Source organism: Arabidopsis lyrata, assembly GCF_000004255.2.
Source record: "Arabidopsis lyrata subsp. lyrata unplaced genomic scaffold ARALYscaffold_7, whole genome shotgun sequence".
NCBI classification, from domain to species: Eukaryota; Viridiplantae; Streptophyta; class Magnoliopsida; order Brassicales; family Brassicaceae; genus Arabidopsis; species Arabidopsis lyrata.
Genome location: NW_003302549.1, coordinates 24,455,220 through 24,466,247, shown reverse-complemented (window position 1 = coordinate 24,466,247; position 11,028 = coordinate 24,455,220). Strand labels below are relative to the sequence as shown.

Sequence of the window (11,028 nt, the reverse complement as noted above, 5' to 3'; positions counted from 1 at the left end):
CAAAATAGGGAATGTGGAATCAGTGTCTTAGCTTTAGGAGTTTAGCAATTTGCCATGTAAATAAATATTGTGTTGTTCAGTTCTCTTTTAAGGATCACACTGTTTCCATCAAGCTAGTTAGTTCTTGAAATCAAGTTTCATATACGTAAGTTTATATAAAGCACAAAATAATGCACATTTTCTCAATCATAAGTAAGATGGATATCGCCGGGGCTGATACAAATGGACATAAGTGACTGTCATCTTCGGGATGTTGATCACTCACTTTCTGAATTTTCCTTGCCGGCCATTTCTGTGGTTGGCACGGACGTGTTTGGAGAGATCCTTGGATGAGCCGGTATAGTTCCAGTTACGCATTGGGCAGGAACATTGTGCGAAACGACACTGCTTCTCATGGCTAGAGAGATTTGTGTATGAGACATACTTTTTACACCCGTAACTGGCATTTGGACATGATACCATTGCTGCTTCAATTACTTTCTCCATGGCTCTGCAACGAAAGTCGTACTTAGCCGGTTTTAGACAGAACGGGCAGATGCTCTTAACTTTTTTCCAGCACGGAGTACAAGCCAGATGACCATTAATACACTGTAGAAATTTAAGAACCGGTGTTATTATCACAAACAGTTACACTCACAGAAACAGAAACAAAAAAAGAAAAAACAGAGAGAGAATCTAGTAACCTGATATATAGGAATCTTGAGGGGCTCGCAGCAAATGGGGCATTCGAGAACATCTTGATCTAGAAGCATGACAGAAGCACGGGCTAATTTTCTATTCCTCAGCATATCTTTTTCTAAATTTAGTATATAGTTGATCAAGAAAACATAAGCTAAAGCAATGAATAACAAGGAACCGATCGCGATTATAAACAAGTACAAGGAGCCAAGATCAATAAAATCCATCATCAACATGTTAAGCTAAATCTACTCGAAAAATAGATTCGAGTAAGAATTTTTAAAGCTATTGATATATATATATATTTTTTTTTTGGTAATGTAAAGCTCTTTATATTTCTGATAATTGATTTGCTAGGTATTAAGATAATTATCAATATATTTACCTAGATATGATTCTATCAAGAATAGGAAACTAGTCTTAACCTATGGAATAAACACACTATGGTTATGTTATTTTCCGCATTAAGAAAAGAAAAAATGGTTTATGTCTAGTAGGGAATTTGTGAACTTAACCTATTTTTCGTAGGAAAGTTGAAAAGACAAATTCGGTTGGGCTTAAACAAAAGACAAGGAAATTTGGAAACTTGCTTTTGAAGAAAAAGGAAAGAAGACTCGTGGGTTTGCAGAAGAAGTCAAATCCAATTAGGAAACTTAATTATGTAAACTTGGATAAGTCCTTTAGGTTTTGGGCTTTAGGATTTTCATGTACGCGTAGAAGGGTCGTGTTTCTTTGAACGATATGTTGAGAGCTCCAGCTGGGTTCGGTTTGGGTTTTTGGGTTTTCGCGTTTTCGGGTTTGGGTTCATAGACCATGTTCATGTATTTATAATATGCGGGTCGAGTTTGGTTCGCTTTCTCCTTATTTCAGTTCGTATCGAGTTTTACCTTTCAGGTTCAGTTTCTTCCGGGTCGGTTTGAAACCAAAATTATCCAGGAAAATATCCACTTTTGGATATAATGTTAAAACATTATGGGTCAAAATTAGAATAGTTCAAAATTATAACCAAAAATATCCACTTTTTTACCAAGTTTTTCTCCCTTCATTGATGAAGATTGTTATGGAATATGGATTATCACCGGTTAGATCTTTTACCCTTCTCATTCAGATGAGAGCGGTTCTACTCGGTTTGATTCGATTTCGCTTCATGTCTCTACAACACAGATATAATCGAGATTGATCCAAGTGTTTCAAAGTCATGTTTCTACCGACATCTCCATCTCCATCTCCGAGAGGAAGTTATTGAGAATTTGTCTTGCCGGATTATAAAGAAGGAATCCAAAATTTGCGATGTAAACTTTAAACTTAAGCGCAAAAAAAAAAACTTTTGTATAACCGTTTTAATAGAATAATATTTCATGTTTCTACAATGAAATCGGACGGAACACGGAACACAATGTCTCAAGCTTTTCTAAATTTTCAAGTTCCTCCTTCTTTCTCAATCCCCAAAACCCTAATTCACTCTCACTCCCTCAAAACCTTAAAGAATCCTAAACTGAACTCACGAAAATTCCTCTTACAATGCTCAGTTTCTTCTTCCGACGGACCCAAAACCTTAAGAACTTGCAAAAACTGCAAAACCCAATTCGATCCTCTCCTCAACAATCCACGCGCTTGTAGATTCCACACTGCTCATTACGGAGGTAAAATTTGTAAATTCACTCTCTGATTTCGTAATTAGGTTTAGTAATGAAGAAATTTTGAATTTTGGGGTTTTTTTTAGGTGAGACGAAGAGGAAATTTGAGAGTGTATATACTGGTGGAACAATGGATACACCAAATTCAGGAAAAGTTTTACAATATTGGCATTGTTGTGGTTCTGAAGATCCTTTTGATTCTGGTTGTACTGCTTCTCCTCATACAACATATGATGATTGATTCAATTTCTGGAATGTAATGAAAATTTGTAATGAAGAAGAAGAAGAAGAAAGGGAAAGAATATTATGTAAAAGTTACCTTTATGTATTCTTTTCTTGCAGAGAATCTTTTGTACAAAACAACATTTTTGTGATATGAGATTCTTGTTTTGTTTTGTCCAAACTTCTAACTTTGCTTCTCAAGTTTCCGTTAGTTTGCTTGATGTTTTGTCTTTTCTTTGTTTATTGTTCATGTTTTGATGATAATTCCTTATGATGTTGTTGTATCTGATTGATTTTCTCTGACATTTGGTTTCTATATATCATTGGAGATTTTGTTTTTTTTTTTCTGGTGGTGAGAATTAGGATGGGAGATCATTTAGTGTTGGTGGTTGATCGGTTATCAAGCGATTCGGGAGTTGGGACGGTGAACCGAACAGAGGTTAAAACTGACTTGGTTAATGGAGATGGTGCACCTGAATCTGTATCTGCAGGAGCTGATTTATGTGAGAGTAAATTCGTACAATGTAGGATTTGTCATGATGAAGATGAAGATTCCAACATGGATACGCCTTGTTCTTGTTCTGGAACATTAAAGGTTCTGTCTTTAGTTTGCGTTTTTTTCCACAAACAGCATCCTTTCTGATTTTTGATTCTTATTGTCATCAACTTCTTGCAGTTTGCACATCATAATTGCGTCCAGAGATGGTGCAATGAGAAAGGTGATACCATATGCGAAATTTGTCGTCAGGTAATAAATGATATATCGCAATGCAATCATATAGTTTCTTGATTCTTTCTCTGTTTTGATGAACCTTGTTCAAATTGCAGCAATATAAACCTGGCTACACAGCCCCACGACAATTGTTTCACTACACAGGCATTTCTATGAACTTCAGGTACTTTTGGTCGTCTTTCTTTGGGATCCTCCTTTGTTCCTCTGCACAATGTAGTAATCCTACTGAGAATCATTTTCTTTTGATGGAAACATCCAGTAGCGATTGGGGAATCGAGGGACTAGATCTTCGTAATCCTTATTTCCTAACGTGGGGGCATGCAGATGATGATCACGATCTTTACTCATTTCATAGCCCCACAAGCTTGATTTGTTGCCGCGTAATTGCCTTGCTAGTATGTTTCTTCTCTCTGTATCCTTGAGAACATATAGATCCAAAATTCTGTTTTGAACACAATGATTTTTTCATCTTTCGTGTGCAGTTCGTCCTTCTGCTCTTCCTGCGTCATTCTCTTCCAGTTTTACTAGGCGGAGTCGATGATTTTTCGTTAACTTTGCTTATGGTAAGCTCGATAAGAAACTGTTCATACATACATATTTCCTCTGTTTTCCTGATTTAGAGAAAGAATGTGTTGTCTTTTGCAGTTACCATTAGTGAGAACATTAGCCATCTTGTTGATTGCATATGTCTTTGTCAAGTCATTCATTGTTATACAACGTTGCAGGCAAGAGAGGGTGAGAAACAATATTCTTTGAATTCTAAAATATGATCTTGTCTTGATATTGAAACCTAAAACATGTTTCGGGTGATGTGAAGCTATATAACTTGTTCCTTTATTCTCTATTTGTTGAAAAATTAGGATATGAGACTCTCTGATTTCTCGTCTGATGAAGAAACTGCACCGCCTCGGATATCGATGGCATTGCCGGAAAGACCCGAACTTCATGTTCCCGTAAACTAAGATGATCAATATAACTTCTCCTTATAGATGTTGTTTGATTTGTATATCATGAACACACATAACTAACCCACATAATAAATGTTGATATTCCAATTTAAAAATCGAAAAGAATGAAAGAGTTCTAAAATTCACATCTTAAAAATGGAAATCCTTAAACAATAACAACCGAGGATTGTGGTCGTTTCACATACTTCCACTTATCTCGTAACTCTTGCACTTTGTTGCATAGGCCTTCCCATAGATATGGACAACCTGGTGCAATCATGACGGCTACGAAACCTAGCAAACAAGGGAGGCCGAAGTATAGAGCCAAGTGAGGAGAAACCGAATAGAGGAGGTTGAAGAAATTACAAAAGCCGAACGTGTGACATATGTGTGAGACCCCGTCCCGGACGTCTCGGCGTCCGGCGACCATGGTCACACGTTCGTGCCTCTTCCCGGCCGAACCTCCATATTTTTCGCGATTTAACATAGAATTGCCTTTACGAGGTTTACTTCTGTAATCGCTTTCTTAGTACCCAGCGGAAGTCTTTCAACCCTTGGTTTAATTCCAACCAAACCTTGTACCGGTTTGATCATCTTTGTCCCTTAGACTTTAGATCGATCATTAACTCGGCCAAGTCATGCAATTTGTTCGCTAACCATTCTAAGTCTAACGATTGCATATTCTTTGTATCCCTAATCCAACGGCCAATTCCCAAACGTCTATCTTAACTAATAAGTTAGATGCGTTTACATACCTTGGCCTACATGCGGATTTGATTCCTCTTCGATCCGTCTATTGATCCTTCTCTTAGCCCTCTCGTCGCCTTATTCCATTCGTACAACGATTCTTAACCAATCGTGTATTGATGGACCAATCTCTATCGTTACTTAGCCATACATCCAACTAACCCCACTGGTCTAAGTCCCACGAAAGAGATTGGGGATCGTACGTTTCTCTTGGTTCACGGTGGCCGAATCAAGCTCTTGGCTCATTGGTCCATCCGTCCTCCAAACGTACGCCCCTTCGGTTTCATGGTGGACGATCAAGCCCTCGGCTTAACGAACCATCCATGTTTCCGATCCGGTCGTTTATCACTACGACCGCCGACGGTTTATTAACCATTTACCCGTCCGGTCCATGGTGGTCGGTAAAGCCTTCAGCTTATCGATCCATCCATGTGATCCAAACAATATCATTATCACACCCAAGGGTCCGTGGATTCATCCATCGGATTATCGTAGGCTAGCCCATGAAATCATTCGTCCATCGGCCTTTGGTTTGCTCGCGGGTCCAACATCCGTTTTGTCCACCGATTCTCACCGTGGACTTTCCCGTTGGTTATCCGTCGAGTCACCATTGGTGTTACCGATTCCCAATCGGGTTCACCATTGGCCATGGCGATTGATACATGAAGGCGGCCGCGATATTAGATCCTTACATGGTGAACCACGTCACTTACCCATTCTCGGTGCTTACTCCCTTTACCGGTGAGATTGCATCCATGGGCGACTCTTGGGTGTGTTCGGTTGCACTTATCCCCGTGCTTCTTCGAACACCTTTCCCTTATACGCCTTCCCGATTAACATCCCGTTAACCATATCATCTATCGGTCTATCGTTAGATCCGTCGATACTTCCATATTGACAATCTTAGATTAGTCGATCCATTTCCTTTTTGTGTCCTTCCCTCGACGATATGACTTATAGAACGGACGATCCATCGACCCTATAATCGAGCTATCGATCCGAACCATCAATCAAGTCGTCGAACCCTCAGCGGTTCTCATCGAATCCTCGATCGAGTAATCCACCATGTTCCCTCGACCAGATCTCCGATACGTATTGTCGGTCATCCCGCCGATCTATACGACCGATCAATCCGCCGATCTAAGCCTTGGTCCGTTTATCCGATCGTAAACAGATCCGGTTATACGTTAACCCGACCTGTTGACACGACGATCGATCCGCCTATCCCGGTCGGTCGATCCGTCTGTGCGACGGTCTATCCGAATCCGTCTTCTTCTCTGATCCGATCCTTCCGTCCAACGATCGGTCTGTCCGATTCGATCCGTATGACGATCGGTCTATCCGATCTGATCCGTCCGACGATCGGTCTGTCCGATCCGATCTGTCCGCCGATCCGTCTCTAAGACGATCGAGGCTTCGAGAATCTATTCCGATTCCGGAGATACTCGCCGAGCCGCACCCCCTTTCCGATCAACACTTCGTAGAGTGTTTTGGGACTCTTTTTGGGTTGTGATGGTGATTGTGAAGTGTGTGTGGATTCCCTAAAGCCCTTGGACGTCCTCCCTTATATAGGGGCCGAATGGGTGTGTTTCCGAAACATCACCTCCGTTCATTACACCCTTCCGGAAGATTGCGTCTTTCCGGTCGTAACCGTTTACCTTATCCACCCTTTGGCCAACGGTAACCATTCGTCGGTAACCGCTCGACCTTACACCTCTTCATCCCGAGCTACCACAGTCCACCAGCTGACCGGACCACCCAGCTAGGTCAGTACTCGATCAGTTCACCGAGCTCGGTTGAGCTGTCGGTCAGCTCACCCAGCTGAGCTAGCTAGTCCTCCAGCTGGTTTAGCTCACCTAGCTGAGCTAGCTAGTTCGTCCATCTTGTCCAGCTCACCTAGCTGGATTAACTCGGACACTTTTGTCCGTTCTTTCCGGCTAAGTCTTTCGGTCCGTTTCTCGGCCTTGACTTCGCCATTCCTAATCTTTCCAAGATCATTTCTCTATGATCACTAGATTATCCCGAAACCGTCTAAGTCATCTACCCCTTTCATGACTTAAACGTTTCATTCCTTCCTTGGGTTAACTTATTCATTGGTCTTTCTCGACCATGATCTAGTTTTCCTTAAAACAAACCGGCCCCCTTTAGGATCGCGGGACGCGGGTGTTACAAGTCTACCCCCCTTAAAATGAATTCGTCCTCGAATTCGGCGGGTGTTAGAGTTACTCCTTAACATTTTCCCATCTTTAGTCTTCCCAAGACTTTAGATTCCATACTTGATCAAATATCTATTTCCGAGTTTGATCAAGTTTCCCCGATCTTGGTCTTTTCCGACACACGATCAAATTTCTAGATCTTGGTCCTTTCTTGGACTCGATCAAATTCTCGATCTCTGTCCTTTCTCGGACTCGATCCGTTTTTCCGATCTTGGTCCATTTCTCGGACTCGATCAAATGTAACCCGTCCAAGTCTAATTCCGACTAGAACAAATTTCTGACCTTGGTCCAACCCGGACTTGGCCAATATTTCCCAACCTTGGTCCTTTGCGGACACGGTCACTATTCTCGACCTTGGTCCACACTGGACTCGGTCAATAATTTCCCGACCTTGGTCCACACCGGACTCGGTCACTTTTCCCGACCTTGGTCCACACCGGATTCGGTCAATAATTTCCCGACCTTGGTCCACACCGGACCTGGTCATTTTTCCCGACCTTGGTCCTTTACCGAACTCGGTCAATAATTTCTGACCTTGGTCCTTTACCGGACTCAGTCAATAATTTCCGACCTTGGTCCTTTACCGGACTCGGTCAATACCCCTTGATCTTTTCAACGAATAGATCAAGTCTTTCCCGATCTTTGTCAAATTCCGACGAGATCTAACTTCCCTTGATCTTGGTCATTCTCCGAATAGATCAATACCTTTTTCCTCGTTTTATTAAGTCATTTGACTACAAGGCTCGTATCTTGGTGCCCGATCATGCTTTGGGTAACCTTTCCTCAAGCATATCAATCTCATTCACCTCAACTTCCTTATCCGCCAAACACTTAGCCTAACTTTTTCAACTTTATGATCAGCCCTTCTCTCCGAATAATTATCCACTTGATACACGTGTAGTTCTTGCCCCTTGGGTAATCATCTTGGCTTAACCAATTCATCTTGGCAAACTCTTTTGGTTTCCAAGCATGTAATCGCGTTCTTGCCTCAATTCCCTTCCGGCTCACCAACACTACTGATCTAGTTTTCTCTAAAACAAACCGGCCCCCTTTAGGATCGCGGGACGCGGGTGTTACAATATGCGTCCCACGAAGTAAGCTTTAGATGCTAAGACATTCTCGATTGCCTTAAACCAACATATGCAGCTAGTATGCCGGTACTGACGTAGTTAAAAATGGAAATTATCAAAGTTGGAAAAACAAATTTAGCTTTGCTTAAGGGAATCTTGTGGGTTCTCATATAAAGTATGTTACTCGAGATCAAATAATATAGAAAATATTTTTTTCTTCTTCAAGATTCACATATTTTAGAAAAATCATATAAAATATCATTTGTTCTTCAAACTAATATATTTATTCTACAAAATCTAATCTCGATAGCAAAAGCTTACAAAAATAAAAGTCTTTATTAATATTTTAATTTGTAACTTATGCATTTAATTGAATTCTTTCAAATTCAATTAAATTATTTTTATTGCATATAACCCCCTCAACAACAACTGATTGCGGTTGATTCACAAACTCCCACCAATCTCGTAGTGCTCGCATTGCTTTGCATAGGAAACGTAGGAAAAAAGGTAGAGCATATAATAGACCAACGAGTAGGGCAAAGTTGAGAGATATACAATAGAGAAAGTGGAGGAGAACAACGAAGCCAAAGTTGTGACTGACACATCCAGAAAAGTATCCTACTTCACATGCTGACACATCCGTGATTGCCACAATCCAACTTATGAAACTAAATAGGACGCAAATGATATACGAAACACCGAAACCAATTAGCAAATCTGTAGTTATATCTGATTCAACCGCAATCTTGTGGGTAATCATATACAATATCGCTGCGATGTTGAGGATTAAAATGAAGCTGTTCATCGCAATGTTATATCGTAAGTCCTTGTTCATCCTGCAACCAACCATTAATATAGTTTAAGAGGATTCAATTTAGTTTACATAATACAATATAGAGTAATGGACGAACAAAACAAATCAATGATATGGAGTCTCACCACCATACGCGTAGGCGGCTAGGATATTCATGGACGGTTGTTGCAGTAGGCTTAGTACCAGCAACGTTAGTATTAGTCATGTCTTCTTCGATTGCTAATGACGCGGAAGAAAACTATGTAATGAGACGTAGCTCCTTAGTTAAATCTTAATGATGCCTACTATATATAGGTCTCTTCTAGCTAGTCCCATTTCATGCTTGTTTGAGATTTTGTTTTAATTTTCTTATTATTTAATTAATGAAAAATACTTGTTGGTTTTATTACTTTATAAAATATATATAACACATGTTTGTATATTACCTGTGAAACAAATTACATATATACTGTCACATTGCCACATGTATATTTGATAAGGAAGCTTATCACTAATTAGTTAGATAAGATCCTCTTAGAAGATTTGTTAGTATATATTATACAAAAAGATAAAGGAGAAACAATAACATTATCTACTTATGTTAAAAAAATTCCTAAAGTTAATTACAATTAAATTATTTAACAACATATGTCCAAAGAATAATGCATGATTTAAATCAATTCAAAATTTTAAAAATGTTATAGTTTGGTTTCATAAGTTGGTTCAGTTTAAAGAACTCTTTTCGAACGGGAAAAGATCGAAAATCTGGATCACTAGGGTTAAATGCATAAGCCTTAGATGCAAAGCATCTTGTAAAAAAGTGAGAAGCAGTAAGTACTCGAGATGCTTAAGGTGGAGCTAAAATAACTTCAACTGATGAACGAATTCAACCCTAACATGGTATGATTTTTAGATCTAGCTCTGGTTCTTCACTTATTTAATATTGTAGATTCTTTGAAAATGATTCAAATATCATGTTAGGTTGAATCATTTCAAAAATTATTTTGAATCAGAATATCGGCTATGATTGGGAATACCGCATAATCGCCTAATGATATAAATCGGATATTGAAAAGTCGCATGCAGGATAAAAATTTGCAAAATGAAAACTCGCAAAATGAAAAATCGTGTGATGAAATAAGCAACTATATACTCATTTATTTATCTGCACAATGAGTTTTACTTGAAGTTTTTTAGGCGAAACTCAAATCCTGAGTTTGTGTTTTGGTAAATATCATACAAATTTTCTTGATTGGTAAAGTTCTTGCATAATCGGATTATAAAACGTCATTCCGCCATTTTTCGTGTTACCAATCATAGCTATATTATTACTTGCATCGTTGGATTAAAATATCTTTAATAACCAACATTGTGAATCAACTTACCTCGCAATATCTTTTACCACATTATCTCCATGTACACAACAGCATTTTGGCATATGATTTCTTGTCTGTTTTTCCCAACCACTAACTTTGCTTCTCAAGTTTTTGTTTCTTTTCTCGTCTTTAACTACCTAAGGACACCCAAAATCTAAAGTTAACATTGGGAATTTTCTACTCAAAGGTCTTGTGGACTCCATTTGGGCCTAGTTCCTATCAATTAGTCCGGCACATACCGACCTTGACATGCGACGGTGGGCTCATATAGCTGGGAAAGACCCATCTAGGATAAGGCCGCTAACTTTAGCGAAAGAGTATGTTCAGTTTGTTACATAAAAAATAAAGGAACGACAATGTATTTCCTCCCCATAACTTTCATATAGCCCCACATCCACCCAAAGTTTCACCCTCTCTCTATTTTTTCCCAACAAAATAGTTCTATAATTATTTCTCCCCAGATCTAAAATTTGATACATATCTCCACATAAAATGAAAGTTCGAAATTAATTTACACATCGGGCTGGATTAATATTGGTTTACTGTAGACCAATCAAGTTTTAACCAACATAAACAAACTTAAGCCGGACCTAAACCAATTTAACTTGA

The 11,028-nt window shown here is 39.3% G+C and overlaps 3 protein-coding genes across 5 annotated transcripts; 2 read left to right on the top strand and 1 right to left on the bottom strand.

The window, feature by feature from the left end:
- The first annotated feature begins 1,859 nt into the window (after positions 1 to 1,859).
- On the top strand, positions 1,860 to 2,771 carry LOC9306945. Its single transcript, XM_002870829.2, has 2 exons — positions 1,860 to 2,321; positions 2,402 to 2,771. Exons 1-2 carry the CDS (start codon positions 2,048 to 2,050, stop codon positions 2,554 to 2,556), a joined length of 429 nt encoding a protein of 142 aa, XP_002870875.2. The 5' UTR covers positions 1,860 to 2,047; the 3' UTR covers positions 2,557 to 2,771.
- On the top strand, positions 2,770 to 4,359 carry LOC9304881. 2 transcript variants are annotated; one of them, XM_002870828.2, is made up of 7 exons: positions 2,770 to 3,132; positions 3,214 to 3,285; positions 3,366 to 3,433; positions 3,530 to 3,665; positions 3,753 to 3,833; positions 3,916 to 4,005; positions 4,131 to 4,359. In XM_002870828.2, exons 1-7 carry the CDS (start codon positions 2,902 to 2,904, stop codon positions 4,230 to 4,232), a joined length of 780 nt encoding a protein of 259 aa, XP_002870874.1. In that variant the 5' UTR covers positions 2,770 to 2,901; the 3' UTR covers positions 4,233 to 4,359. The 2 variants fall into 2 exon arrangements, with proteins under 2 accessions (XP_002870874.1, XP_020875621.1); XM_021019962.1 differs by having other exon boundaries at positions 2,882 to 3,132; positions 3,533 to 3,665.
- A 24-nt stretch (positions 4,360 to 4,383) lies between these two features.
- LOC9304880 lies at positions 4,384 to 9,303 on the bottom strand. Of its 2 annotated transcripts, XM_021019964.1 has the most exons (4): positions 9,190 to 9,303; positions 8,990 to 9,086; positions 8,263 to 8,307; positions 4,384 to 4,605 (listed from the first exon to the last, which is right to left on the bottom strand). In XM_021019964.1, exons 1-4 carry the CDS (start codon positions 9,267 to 9,269, stop codon positions 4,384 to 4,386), a joined length of 444 nt encoding a protein of 147 aa, XP_020875623.1. In that variant the 5' UTR covers positions 9,270 to 9,303. The 2 variants fall into 2 exon arrangements, with proteins under 2 accessions (XP_020875623.1, XP_020875622.1); XM_021019963.1 differs by lacking the exons at positions 4,384 to 4,605; positions 8,263 to 8,307 and having other exon boundaries at positions 8,500 to 9,086; positions 9,190 to 9,289.
- Between the last annotated feature and the right edge of the window lie 1,725 nt (positions 9,304 to 11,028).